This window comes from Lepisma saccharinum, chromosome 6, assembly GCF_977018435.1.
Source record: "Lepisma saccharinum chromosome 6, izLepSacc3.1, whole genome shotgun sequence".
Taxonomy (NCBI): Eukaryota; Metazoa; Arthropoda; class Insecta; order Zygentoma; family Lepismatidae; genus Lepisma; species Lepisma saccharinum.
The window spans coordinates 42,476,028-42,491,506 of NC_139234.1; the positions used below are offsets into that span (position 1 = coordinate 42,476,028).

Sequence of the window (15,479 nt, forward strand, 5' to 3'; positions counted from 1 at the left end):
ACATTAATAGATAATTGTTTACCATTGATATCCCTGGCCTTTTTTTCAAATTTATCAATATTCTGAACAGACATTGGATATTTTAAGCCCTCCATTGCTTCATCAAAATCGTGCTCATGTTGTTTATAATAAGTTATTCTCTGAGGATTCCTTAAAACTGGATACAAAGCAGCTAAAATACACCACAGAAAGCATTTCTCATCATTATTTTCTATGTTAACCACGGCTCTTTTGTTTTTAATATTGGCAGGTAATGGCAGATATGAAGATCCTTGTAATGGGTTGAATTCAGAAATATTAACATAGAGCTTGTGTGGAGACCCGCATAGGCTCCATCCTGACTCTTTTGCTGCAAATCCAGAGTGTTTAATATTCAATTGATCTATCAAACTGCTTATTATTTTGTCTGAATTTGAATTTGAATATATAGCTACAGTTTCTGTTATGTGGGGCTGTGTAAATTTTGTGCCATTTGGTTTCTTATATTGTGTAAACAATTTGAGGGACAGCTTATAAGAGCCATTTTGTGCATTTAGAATTGCCTGCACATCAGGATTTATACTGTTCAAAAAATTCTTAATACCACATTTTTGCTCTGATACAAACCGGTAATCCCTAAGTTGGCCAGCAAAACTGCTATGGATGGGTTCATAGCGTGGCTGCTTTGCCGGTCTAGCATTAACAGGTGTTTCAAACTTCCTTTTCAGACCAGATATAGATGGTTGTGGGGGCAATGTTGATGACTGTGCAGAACAAGTATCTATATGTTTATATGTGAAATATTCCATGCTATATTTTCTATGGCATTTAGGGCATATTTTTGTGGGTGTTCTGCATTTGTCTGGATTACAATTCTTTTGATGCTTAGCCCAATTGGGGCTGGATATATTCTTTTTGCATTGATTACAATGTTTTTGATTTGGCATTTTTATTATTGGTTTATTATATATATTTCTTGGGATTCAAATCAAAATTCTATGCTTAATAAAAAATATCAGTTAGGTTCAGCAGTGTGCTTTGTATATTTAGTGTGTGTGTGTGTGTGTATGTGTGTTAATATTTTTGGCTTTGGTATTTATATAAAATTTCTTGGGGTTCAAATCAAAACTCTATACTTAATAAACCTATGACAGGTTGTATAAAGCTGATAGCCTACATGCACAAAGGTAGAATAAGTACAGAAGCACTCCCCTAGCACAAATGCACGTCTACACAGGCATATCCTAGAAAAACAATAACCTAATACCATGTATCATGTATAACAAACTGGGGCAGATATAAGCCTGACTCCAAATACGAGTGGATTACAACAAACAAGCAAGATGTGTCAAATATCAGACCTGTATGAGGAGCAATGCAACAACACATCTGTACTCCTCAGCCACTCTCACAATACTAACTGATATGTAATGCAAAAGCTCTTGCATCATAATTTGTTGCATAATATTGGGTAATAATTTGTTGCACAACATAATGCAAAAGCTCTTGCATCATAATTTGTTGCATAATATTGGATAATAATTTGTTGCACAACATAATGCAAAAGCTCTTGCATCATAATTTGTTGCATAATATTGGATAATAATTTGTTGCACAACATGATGCAATAGAAATAAACCAGAAGTAAACATGTGTGTGTGTGTGTGTGTGTGTGGGTGGGTGGGTGTGGGTGTATGTGGGTGGGTGTGTGTGTGTGGGTGGGTGTGTGAGTGTGTGTGGGTGGGTGTGGGTGGCTCTTTGGCCTAGTTTTAAGTGTAGCCAAAAACAATATCAAGAAGGGCATATTTTTAACAAGCTTATGGACAACAATCTCACAGATGTAGCTTTTGTAAGTGTAGCCAAATCAATCTGAGGGGGGTCATACTTTCACGGGAAATTCCCGAGGGCATTTTTACAAAAATCTTGGATTAGACAGAGTACCACACTTGAGCAATAAGCTCATATCCACATCTTGAGCTAGGTTTAAGTGTAGCCAAATCTGCCTGAGGGGGCGCTCATACTTTCTCGAGTTTATAATATCATAAATCCCACTACTCGTGTTCCCTGGTGGTTCTCATTTCTTCAGAAAGTACAAGTCCCAGCTGGAGGTCCCCGTTGTCATCGTTGTGGACTTCGAGGCATTCTTGAAGCCCATGGCGATCTGCGACCCCGATCCGGCGAAATCATCAACTACTGCCTACCACGAGCACATACCTTGCAGTTTCGCATACTACGTGTACTGGATGGCAGGAGCGGACGAAGATAACAAGGAACCGATTCTTTACCGAGGACCCGAGGCTAGAAAACGCTTCCTGGAATTCCTAGTCAAGGAAGTGGAGGAATGGGGTGATGTTTTGTTCAGGACTAAACCCATGAATGATCTTACCGAAGACGAAGAATTGAGGTTTGTTTGTGCAACACATTGTCCAAATTGCGAGTCCAAATTTGATGATTGTGTGATAAAAGTGGCACACCACAATCACGTAACGGGTCAATACATCCGTCCGTTATGCCATAGATGCAATTTGAAGCTTCAAACTGCCAAGTTTGTACCGGTATTTTTCCACGGGCTCAGCAATTATGATCTTCACCATTTCATCAAAGAGCTGGGCTATGACAAAAAATCCATTCGTGTGATTGCCGAGACCGATGAGAAATACATTACTATCAGCAAGTGGGTGAATATTCCACCGGGATATCATGGTAAAATGATCCCCTGCGACGATGAGTGCACGTTGTGCGCTGCTGGCAAGAAGCCAAAATACAGAAGAATTGAACTTAGATTCATCGATTCTTACCGCTTTCTCCAGGCTAGTCTCGAAAAATGCGTCGCCATGTTGGACGTGCCGGAAGTTACCAGAGATCATTTCCCAGATGTGTCCTTGGACGCTATTCGAAGGAAAGGAGTGTACCCATATGAGTACGTCGACGGGCCCGAAAAGTTCGACGAGACGGATCTTCCGTCGAAAGACGCTTTCAATTCAACCTTGAAGGACTCCGTGTGTTCCGACGAATACTATGCGCACGCCAAACGTATGTGGAACGAGTTTCGATGCTGCTCGCTGGGTGATTTCCACGATCGATACTTGAAGCTGGACGTGCTTCTCCTATTCGACGTGCTCCCCAGCGTTTCGTCAAACCGCTATTCGTGATTACAAAGTCGACCCTGCGCACTTCGTGAGTCTTCCGGGATTCACCTGGAATGCCATGTTGTATTCCAGTAGCATTCGATTGCAACTTTTCGCGGAAGATCAATGCGACATGCAGCTTTTCATCGAGAAATGTATCAGGGGCGGCATCGTTCAATGTTGTTTAAGACATGCGAAAGCAAACAACAAGTACATAGGAGACGAGCACGATCCCAATCAGGAGTCCAGCTACATAATATACTTGGACGCCAACAACCTGTATGGTTATGCGATGACGCAGAAGCTGCCACAGTCTAATTTCGAGTGGTCGGACATCACCGAAGAAGGACTGAAACATCTGCTTCAAGAGGATAATTTTGAAGGATCGACAGGATACTTCGCGGAGGTAGACTTGGAGTATCCTTCAGAATTTCACCAGCTCCATTCGGATTTTCCTCTGCCGCCTGAGCTTAAATATCCTCGTCGCTCCAATCAACCAAAACTGCTTCTGACGTTGGAGAGGAAGGATCATTACGTAGTGCACTGCAAACTGCTGAAATTCTATCTCCAGCAGGGCCTTGTTTTAACTAAAGTGCACAGAGTTTTGAAATTCACGCAGGGCAAATGGCTGGAACCCTACATCAACATGAACACCCAGAAGCGGCAGGTGGCGACATCTGACCTGGATAAGGATATGTATAAACTGATGAACAACGCCATCTACGGAAAAACAATGGAGAATGTAAGGAAATACAAGGACGTCAAGATAGTTTCGGACGAAAAAAAATGCAGGAAGTGGGTTGCCAATCCACGCTTCAAGAGCAGGAAAATTTTCAACGAGAACCTGACGTTGCTTCATCTTGACAAATCCTGCATTACGTTCAACAAACCGACGTACGTGGGGGCTGCAATTCTCGAACTGTCGAAACTGCAAATGTACGAGTTCCACTACAACATCATGAAGCCACGATACAAAAATCAAATCCAGATTGCTTACATGGATACGGACAGTTTCGTTTATGTGATGAAGGAAGATCCGTACAGGGGCATGACAACCGAATTGAAGGAACATTTCGACACTTCGGGCTATCCACAACCGAACCCCTACAACATTTTGCCAAGAAACAAGAAAGTTCCCGGATTGATGAAGGACGAAATGAACGGTGAGATCATCAGAGAGTTCGTGGGACTCAAGGCTAAATCGTATTGTATCAGAACGACCGTCGCCACCATCAAGAAGTCCAAGGGAGTTGGGAAAAGCACTGTTCAGGGGAAGTTAAACGTCGAGGATTACATCGAATGCCTGAAGAAGAAACTCCCCATCCTGCGGGAAGAGAAGAGGTTCCAGAGCATAGACCATGATGTGAAGACCGTGAAACTGAACAAAGTGGCGTTGGATGCAGAGGACGACAAGAGAAAAGTTTTGAACTGCGGCATTCACACCGTTCCATGGGGCTATTCACCAATCGGAGAAGAGTCCAAATCATGCAATATCTGTAATTAGGCTAATCCTGTAACGAATCCACTTCGCACGCTTCTGTAAATACTTTTTTCATTCACTTCATTTCCAGCATCCATCTATTTTTTTTTTTTTTGCTGAAATAAACAGCATATCACCAAAACCTTTTCTTTCCATTTATTGTTCTATCCCAATGTTGGGGTTGGCACAGAGAGAAAAGAAGGCAGCAGCTGAAGCAGAATGCAGTTCACGGATAGCAGTAAGTAATTAAATAGACATAATAAAATAGGAGTTCTTCACAATGCGTCCGAAAGGAGTGGCTTATCAAATCCCTTACTCAGAACTCAAAAAAGGTTTCGGGCATCGATAATATACTCACGAAGAAGCAACGCGAGAAGAAAAACAAATGTTTAAAGAAGGGACACGGGATGAAGCTCCTTCTCAGCAGGCCACAACTAAGCAAGTTGCAAAAGTCTAGGTCAAGAAAGCAGGGAGGTTTCATTTTCAGCATTCCCGCTATCCTCGCTGCTCTCGGAGCCGTGGGAAGTCTCGCAGGTGGCAGTGCCGCGATCGCAAAAACCGTGATCGATGCCAAGAAGAACACAAAAGAGCTCGAAGAGCAAAAAAGACACAACCTCGCCGTGGAAAGCAAGATGAACGCTACTGGTTCCGGATTGAAGAGAAGAACAAAGAAACAAACCACCGCAGCAGCGTTGAAGAAATTCAACCTTAAAAAAAAGTGCCCCTTTCAAACGAAGATATTGAGTCTCTAGCTGAATTGTTCAACGTTATAAACTTCAGAGGTGTGTTCATGTCCGATACATTGCCTGCTAATGGACCCGGAAGTGGTGGCGAAAGCGGAGTGGTCAACTTGGATAATTCTCTCAACCCGGGAACCCACTGGGTATGTTATTGGATTGCCGAGGACGGAAGCGCTTTCGTTTTTTATTCTTTCGGTGGCGTTCCGCTTCTCGCGCTGGCGAACTACCTGAAATCGACGTCCGAAATATTTTACAACGACGAAAGGATCCAGGGCTTCGACGAAGTGGTCTGCGGTCATCTCTGCGTCGTAATGCTGGTCATTCTTTCGCAACTAACCGGCAGCGGGGACTCGACGTCGTTGGAAATGTTTCAGAGAGCAACGGATTTGATAAAACAATAGCGATAAAAGAAAAATGCTAGTCCTGCATTTGTCCAGCGAGACTTCAATCCTCAAACTGAAACTGCATTACGATGTAATCAGGAGCACTCTGCAACAAGAGTCGTTGGGGCTCGTGGCTTTCTACAGCATGTACTTGATTCGCAACGTCACCGAATACAACAACACCCTCCACGTAGGAAGCAAGAAGATCACCGTTTCGCCTGGACAATATAACCTGACTACGCTACAAGCCCAATTGCCTTCGAACGTCATCCTGTCCGAGAGTTCGGTCACTCATCGCGTGGAGATTACGTCCGCCACAGAAGAAATAAACCTCGGATCCATCGGGGAGCTCTTGGGTTTCCCTAACGACAACAGGTTGGCGCCGGGGATCAAGCATGTCGGGTCCTCTATTCCCAAATTCCTGTCCATAGAAACTTTGAACGTACATTGCAACCTGGCTCAGGGCATGGTTGTATCGACGGACGCAAATCGGGACCAAACACACAAGGAAACCGGTATAATTGCAACGTTCAAGCCCAATTCGGAATTCCTGGAGCCGATTCTTTACGAACCAGCCAAACCGATCTTTTTTCCCATCCAGCACGACAAGTTCAGTGAAGTAGAACTGACTATAACGAACGAGAAAGGTGAATTGGTGGATTTCGCCGGAGCCACGAGCACGGCCGTACTGGCTATCTTGTAAATAAAATAGACGGTTAATCGAAAGCGCATGATGGATCATGTAGAAAGTTACGAACTGCAGTCCTTCCCTCCCAACAGAAGAACGTTTGGCAACCTCAACGAACCGAACAAGGACATCGAATTTGATGTGGACGTTGGTGACGGGTTTGTGCATCCTCATCGCGCTAACCTCTACATCAGATACGAAATTGTCACCAGGGACGAAAATGCAGCTTACCCTGCAGGAGCCAACATCAGGCTGATAGACAATTTCGTCCCTCGCCTCTTCTCCCAGGTGGAAGTGAGAAAGCATGGTACAGTCATCGACAGGATGGATAACCCCGGACTAACTTCGACCATCGTGGCGACCATGACGCTCTCGAAGCCAGAGAGTTCGTACTACAAAGCGGCGGGTTTCGAAACCGACAACAAATTACCCGGGAAACTCAGCACCGTGCTATTCCCTCTGCGACTCCTCTATGGATTCTTCTCCGACTACAAGGAAATCATGTGGAAGGGCGGTCTGAGGGTCACTTTCAAGAGAGCGTCCAACGACAACAACTTGTTTCTGCGATGGAAATCCGCGACGGCTGGGGGAGCCGTGGACGATGCGAGCCTCCCGTCCGAGGGTAAGTGTGTGGTAAAATCCATGGAACTTCGCATGCCGATCATCGAATACGAAGCTAACCACGCCACGAAGATCAAAGCAGAAATCCTGAAGAACCCGAACATCCCGCTCGAGTTTCAGATGTACCAATTCTTGCAGAGGACAGTGTCCGGGCGATACTTCGAGTTCGACGTGACGACACAGTTCAACAGCATCCAGTACGACATGCCCGACTTCGTGGTGGTCGTGTTTCAAACCGGTCGCGACGGCAGTCAGAATGCGGATTCCAGTATGTTCGACTACTGCAAAGTTAGGAACAGTTACCTTAAGAACGGGCGTAACGAGATTTTCCCCAGAGAGAACTACAACCTCGCGGAAGATGATTACCTGAAGCTGTACGAAGCTTACACAGCGTTCAAGAGGGTCACCATGGAAGGATCTACCGACATGTACTACACGCCAGCGGAGTTTATCCAGAAACGTCCGATGTACGTGATCAACACATCGAAACGCAAGCAGGTGGTGATCAGCGACCGCACGAGCATCAAGGTTGTCGTGGATTTCCAAGAGGCGATCCCAGACAATACAATATGCAGCGTGGTCCTGATTGCAGGGAAAAAGTTTGTTTACGATGTAAAGAACGAGAGAATCATTGAACAGTTTTGATATTTTTTATTGAAATGAAATAAATACAAATTTGTTACAAACCCCAACCGAGTTTTCTTTTCGTATGCATTGCCATTGTCGTTCCCAGAGCGGCCAGTCTTTCACCCATGCTGGCATCTCTGCTGACCACTCTCCGGAAAGCCCGGTGTTCCAACTGCATGTCGGCATCGTGCCTTGCTGCGAGATCCCTGTTGTCCCGGTACGCAATATCATGGTCTTTGCAGGCAGCGTCCAAGGGATTAAACCCCGGATCACCGCGATCCAGTCGCGCGTCCAATTTAGTACCGGGACCGCAGTATTGGTAGCCGGGAATATGCATCTCGAAAGGCAATTTGTTGATGATGTCGTTGATGAGTCCCTTCCCTTCCGCCAGCTTCCAGAATCGCGGGGGCAAGATGTTGATGATGTTGATCAGATACCCGATGCATTTCGGTTCGTTGACGATGAAGCGGCTTAGTTTGGAAACGATCATGTCCACGATGCCAACCTTTTCGTTGTGAAAGTTTCGGTTTCCGGCCCTTTCTTCTCCGGCGATGACCAGCAGCCGGTCCACGAGTTTACGAACATCGTCCAGCCACACGAATTCCACGGGCAAATTGGAGTAGCGCTTGATACAGCTGCCGGTAGGCAGGCGAGTGGGTTGCTGCTTGATTTCATTCCAAAACGGTTTGATGATGTTCCTGTACTTCTCACTGCTACTTGACTTGACCCTGTTCTGAGATGGGTCGTTGTTCTGATACAAAGCATCGGTCATCTTGAGAATTTCCTTGTAATTGTCGTAATCCTCTTCGGAATACGCGTTGGCGTCGGGACGTTTTCTAGTGATTATTTCCATTAGTCCCGGCGTGCCTGCGTACTTCTTGAAGAAACTTCTGCGTCCCGCTCGGCTCTCGTTGTAGATGATGATATCGTCCTTGTCGAACGTGACGTGCCAACTGCCTATCTTCCACACGACGCTCCCGGAAGGGTCGGGTGATGGATACAAACCGAAAACTTCGTCTCTGTCATCGCCTTTGGTGCTCAGATATTTGGCTGCGGTCGGTCCTAATCGTATTCCCTCGACGGAAGACGAACAGCTGCTGCTGCTGGGCGACGGAAACCTAGTGGGAAGCGACGGCAGTTGGAAGTGTTGGAGAGTTGTGGTGGGTGAAGGAGGAGTGGGAGGATAGTCCGTAATGTTACGAACTGCCACCGGCACCAACTCTGTGATCAAGTCCTTGTTATGTTCGGCAACATCTTTGATTTCTTTGCCCAGGTCACCGATCGCATCGATGAGCGGTTGCTCCTGTCGCTTCTTCTGCTCATAATATCCACGATTCTCTTCCTTCCACCCTTTAAATCGTTTAGCAAGGTACTCGGTCAACTTGATGTTTTCTTCGGCTTTCCTTTTAGACATTGCAAAATGAAGTTTTGGGCCTATCTGTTTTCTTACAATTTTGTTATTTTATTTCGACGGAAGAAACAAGACAGAGCTGTCAATGAAATGGTATTGTCGATAATCTTATCTTTTTTGTTGTTCATCTCGTACCATGCATCTGAAAATTTTCTAACACTCTGCTTATGATATCCAACAAGCATGTCTTCCATTTCGTCTGTTATTGCGTGAAGATCTTCGGTATTCACGATCTCTTTCCCCGTGATTTTAAATATGTGGTCCTTCATGATCATCTGGCACGGCACGGCGAACGCTGGCGAACTATCGGCGATATCAGTTATTCTGTGGATGTTATCTTCTTCTTTACCCGACACAATCTTGAAGATCTGATAGAGCAGCTCCACAGGAAGATTGATTACAAAAGCAGATCGTGATGTATTCATTTTTTCTTCACCTCGTACTATTATATTACATTTTCTATCACGATAAACTCGTTGATCTTGTTACGATACTTCCCCTGGTTCGGTTTGCGAGTCATGTCTATCGTGGCGAAGCCGTAGTCGTCAGCATTCCAGCAATGCGCGCAGAGGTTGCGAAACGACTCGTACGTCATATCCCCTCCGACGAACTCGTCGTACACGTGCTTGAGGTTGGTGGCATCCTGCCGAAACAAGCAAATAAAGTTGGCGTTGTCCCTGATCAGCTGCTTGGGGATCTTCGAGAAGGTCTGAGCCAAGTAAAAGCAGTCCATACCCTTGTGACGACCTCGAGTGAAGTAGTTGCGAACCTCTTCCTGGTTCTCAAGGATGACATCGTCAAAGACAACCACCGAATTCTTACGACCCTCGTCCAAAGGTACCATCTGCGAAGCAAAGGTGGCTATTTCCAGATCGTCGTAGATTGCAATCAGCTGCCGGTATTTCAATTGCTCGAGGCTCTTGGAAAAGACGTACAGGTGTCTGCTCTCCCAATCGAGCCAGTGGGGAGCCACTACCATCAATGTGGTTTTGCCACAACCCGAGGGCCCCACGATGAGACATCTGATACTTTCGGGAAGCAATTCGCCATTTTTCTTTCTTCCTTTACCTTCGCCGACGTCCGGGAGCCTCTTGGTCACCTCCCAGCTCATACGATATCGATGGCATCAACCCAAGAATTCTGCGAAGAGGGAAGACCGAGCCACTTGACGTAAAGTTTGCCCTTGCTGCGTCGGAGCACTTTCTCCACAAGGTAAGTGTCCGGGAACCTTTTACCTTTGAAAAGTAACAAATTTTGGTTTTGGCCACGCTTCTAGCTACTCAAAGACAATGGTATCGGCTAGTATCGTCGTCCTAGTTGGTAAAATGCTAATAATACAGTAACAAAAGTCATTGCAGATCTCATTGATAGACTGTGTACTGATTGTATCCATCCTGTTTGAACCCAACGCCACCTCTCGGAAATGTTCTGTTTTGTAATACAAAGAACAAACCTTGGAACGCGCAAGGAGTAAAGCCTCGGTGTTTACAAAATGCAATCAGTGACTGCTTCTAACCAAACATTCGCACACATTATTAGCATTTACCAACTAGGACGTCGTTTACAAACAATGAAGTCAGTGGCGACTTGTAATCACACATTCGCGATTATCTCGAAAACGGCTCGTTTGCAGACGAATGTTTACTGAGACTTTTTTGCTTCTATTATCGTGTACTTTCACCTGTTTCAGTTTGCGCTATTACTTATGAGACACCCTGTATTTATCAATCAGGTTACATAGGCCTAGTATGCACGAAACTTAGCTTCCGAACACTCAACGTATTTTCGCTCTAAATGTATTGATTGATTGATTCTTACTTAATTTATAAATTAAAGATGACAACATTCGGATGTTAGTAATTTTTAATTAATAATAATGTACTTGACAATGCTAGTCGGAGACAGTCGCGAAAATTCTCAAAAGCTTTGAGCTGCTGACCTGACAACAGTATCTAAAAACCAGTCACTGAAATTTTCGAAAGCTTGAGCTAGAGCCACTGGCAAAACTACCTCACTTCCGGCCGTTACGTTTGGCAGCAAATGTTACAGTGACGCACCTCTACGACCAAACTCTGAAACCTAACATACTGCACAGTTACTCCAGAACAGGAAAGTGTGAATAATTTCATCGACTCTATGGCCCATATAAACTCTGGGAACATTACAGCAAGCAGCATGCAGCAATTGTGGATAAGCTGCAGAGATTATTGGGTGTACAAAGCCTAGTAGATCCGCTCCTGTTGTGCACTTAAAATAGTGTCACTTCTCAAGCTGAACGAGTGCACGAAACACTACACTACAGCAATTCTACATCTTTCTACATCACAACGAAATGATTTGCAATGTAAGAAGTGACCGTAAAAATGTATACTATTTTACCGTTAAATTTTAACAGTAATTTTTTTTTAATTTTTCAAAGCAAGCACATTCAGATTGTCACCTCTCTGTAATTTAGAAGCAATGAAAAGTAAACCTCCTGTTGGTAAGAGCTTGGAATGTTATTTATTTACTTATTAAAATTTCATATACAGCACTGAAAATTTTATACTGAAACTGTAACAGCAGGAAAACATCAACAACAAAACAATAAAGGTAGCACAGAAAATAATTCAGAAACAAATGCATTCTTACCGATTGTCGGAAACTGCGTTCTCGCAAGAAAGTATCAACATTTGAGGCAGGTTATATGAATCATTACCTTCTCAATATGAAAGCCTGATGGCTTGCTCCGGTCACGTGACTAAACGTCATCAACTGGAGGCGAGATAGCTGCCATGTTTGATTTGCTTCTTCGGAATCAATGTTGGACCTTTTTAGTGAATATGGAATTGTAATGCAAATTTAAGAACTGTAATCGAGTTTACATGACGTGTAAATATGCTTAAATGTGGAAGAGGTATGGTGTATAAGTCTTGTGTACTCAATTGCAGAGGCAATTACAATGAAAAAGGTAAGAGTAACGTTCACATTTCTTCAACATGTTGTTAAAAATGAGAAATTTTTAGGGCAATTCCATGTGATTCAGTCACTACGAAAATATACAAAAAATGTATTATACTAAAAAATAAATAATAGTAATAGTTCATGATGTAAACATTTCATGTGTCCGAAATAGGCATCAAATATACTCGTAAATGTGGACAACATGTCAACATTTTTTTTAGAATTATCAAATAATTTACCCTAATTACAAACGTTGGTTAATATTACGTCTACCAAAGCAATTTGTTAGTGTAAATTTTATGCAAGCATTCGATAAATTATCCATATTATTTACACAAATTTTCAGTTTCAAAATGTGCTTAATGAAAGAAAGCTATACAACGGGGCAAAGTTGATGCATGTGTTCATTTATTCTTATTTTATCCCGCTTTATGCTTCTTTATGCTAATCGGAGGCTAATGGAAGATATGTTGTACATTTAAATACAAAGGTGCGATGTGTAACAAGAACGTCGATGAAATATTCGTGTGTAAAGCTATCCAAGAATATATATATTACTTATGTTTCAAATACAAATGTTTTCACACAAAAAGCAATTTGTTTCCTAGCTATGTAAATATGAACTACAAATGTATTAAATTTTTAAAACTGTTTCATATGAACTGCTTTTTATTTTTTGTCTTTGTGAAGCTTCAATGTTCGTAACTTTGATTATTAAATCAGTGATAATGTTTATTGTTTCATAATTTATTAACATTTTTCACGATTTTTCTAACGGAATGTAAAAAACAGTGTAAGGAAATATTCCAAATGTTTATTTCCCAAGTGAACATTAAAATGGAAATATTAATCTGCTTTTTTTCTCAATGAAACTATTAAGTTATTGTCACAAATCTTACTAACGACAATGAAAAGATTCAATTTGTTTATTATCTTTCGTTCAATAAAGTCAATAGGATCGAAATTACAATGTGACAAATTATTTACGTTTAGTCTTTATACACAGAAATGTAACATTGCCCTTGTACCAATTTCTTTCGCTTTTGCTGCAAGAATATAGAAATTAAGGTTTTGTATTGAGATTGTATAGCTACACAGAATATCTGCATTATCTGGTTGATTAATTTTGGGTAAATTTAAAGACAATTTAATTGATAAGGTAACTTGGAAAGTTTACGATCAACCTAACATGTTTTTTTATTTAATCAATTGATTTTACATACAAAAGTTCATACAAAAGCGGTTACGAGTTTTACTGTAGCTGACCAATATTCCCGATAATATTTTTCAAAGATATACAATGTTTAAATATTTCCGACAGGAAGTTTCTAACGGTTTTCAACTCTCTCTTTGTGCTATGGTAGGAATTTTTGTGGTGGCCATAGTGACTTCCTGAATGAAAATTTTGGTGTAAATATTCAATATTATACATTTTTCTTCTAACTATATTCGTCGGGAGGGTAAATGTCAAAATTTAACTTCATAAGAGAAATAAATATACCTTAATTATCTACGGTAAAATTACGTCAAGGAGTTTACAGCGTTAAGACGATCGCCTCCAGATGATGACGTCTTGACTGAGCGCTGTGGCCTGAACCTCAAGATGGTCTTGTATGAATGGGGAAGCCTATAGAGCAGAGACCATTGTGGAAGGAGAGCCTTGTAGTGGGATTGTGAAAAAACTTTGCGTTGCGTGTTGGTCGTGTGGATACTCGTAGATTAAATTGATTAATTAGAAATTAGGTTTTATTTTTACCATTTATGATTTTATGAAGATCGAGATTATGGTTAATTTTATGGAACGTTTCAAATGTCTAAATGTATAGCGTCGAGCTGGCATTATTTAAAATAGATTGAGTAGCATGAAAAGGTAATATGTACTGATAAAATGGCCAATCACACAGATACACACTAATGTATGTTTTGTACATAAAAATGAAATATATGACAAAAAAATCAAATTTATGTTTGAATATTTTATCTTGTAAAAAGGTACATGATAATAATTATAAATTAAAGTTTGTCTACATCATAAGTGCATCCCGATGTTAATCAAGTGGTTTCGTGTTCATACACGGTGAAGGCACATGATACAATGGTTCGGAATCCTCTTTAAACTGTAGGTCCAGTCCCGATTAGTCTTTTCGTGCATAAAGTGGACTTAGAACATCAAATCAATCAATCAAGTCTGCATCATAAATATATTTTTAAAAACTCAACGAATAATATTATATTAATTACAGTTAACTATGTGTTAACCACACTTCAAACACGATTATGGATATTTTTACGGTATTTGGATGGCAGCGGAAATCGACGGATTTATACCGTTATTTCTCCAGACAACATTTTGCAGCCTGATATAAGTAAAGACAGATCATTAGTGGACACTTTGCAATAGATGATGGCACCATATTGCACTATTCATCTACAATACCGCCGTTAGCCTCACTGGAACAACCGCAGGAAGCATCACAACTTTGTCTTAACTTTTCCATCGATATCTTCAATATCCTCACCACTTATGGAGACAAGGATCACCGGAATTTCACACAATTATCATATCTGCGTCAAGGACATTAGCGTCAGTGATTCTTGAAAATCGTTTCATTTAGTGGAACTGAACTTTCAGCATCATTTGGTCTTTGAAACTGAACCATAACAATTATGTATGTCACTATTGTGCTCAGGACCTGAAAAAGAATATAACTATTATCTGAAGTTTAAAGTAATAAGTAATGTGAATAAAACTTTTACAAATTGAAACAATAAATATAAAACTAAAAAATTATCTTAAAATATAGTATAGTTATATAGTTTCATCAATTTCATCTAATCATCACACATTCCCATCGTAGCGATTTCCAGAGGTGGCAGAAAAGGCGTAAAATAACAAAACCGAAAAAATGTATTTGTTTTTTAGCATTGTAGCACTGGTTGAATGATTAAAGCGAAATGATGAGTCAACTAGTATAGATACCAATACATAAAATTGATTCAGCTACATTAAAATGTGCGTAACATTTTTTATTAATTACCTTACATGTATCCATTGATTTTGCGTGATTAGTATAACTTTCATTACAATGGCAATTAAATAAGGCAGATGAATATTTAATTCCCTCTATCAGTATTTTCTACCTAATGATATAAGGTTGGTGTGCGCAATTTCGCCACGTTAAGCTTTGAACGACCGTTACAAATTCCTGATAAGTATGATGATAACGTCTGTACTGGAAATTGATAGTATATATGTTACGGTATGTGTGGGGAAAAAATCACGTTCATGCGCTATTAATCAGGTACTTCAAAAGACAAAAGAAAAAAACCTTGCAACTGGCGAAATTGCATACACCCTGTACACAATTTTGCCACCCACTGTAAACAGAGGGGACAGGACAAACCGCGCTACAAAACAAACATATTTTCACCCCATGAATATAATGAAAAAAGTATAGATAGTAATGACATACATAATA

The 15,479-nt window shown here is 41.4% G+C and overlaps 1 protein-coding gene across 1 annotated transcript; it reads left to right on the plus strand.

The window, feature by feature from the left end:
* Positions 1-3,240: 3,240 nt before the first annotated feature.
* On the plus strand, positions 3,241-4,611 carry LOC145989060 (uncharacterized). Its single transcript, XM_083124357.1, has one exon. The coding sequence runs from the start codon at positions 3,241-3,243 to the stop codon at positions 4,609-4,611; it is 1,371 nt and encodes a 456-aa protein (XP_082980483.1).
* Positions 4,612-15,479: the final 10,868 nt, after the last annotated feature.

What these genes read in the sequence shown, in the direction of transcription:
- LOC145989060 (XM_083124357.1), top strand. Translation starts at nt 3,241, where the DNA reads ATGCAGCTTTTCATCGAGAAATGTATCAGGGGCGGCATCGTTCAATGT.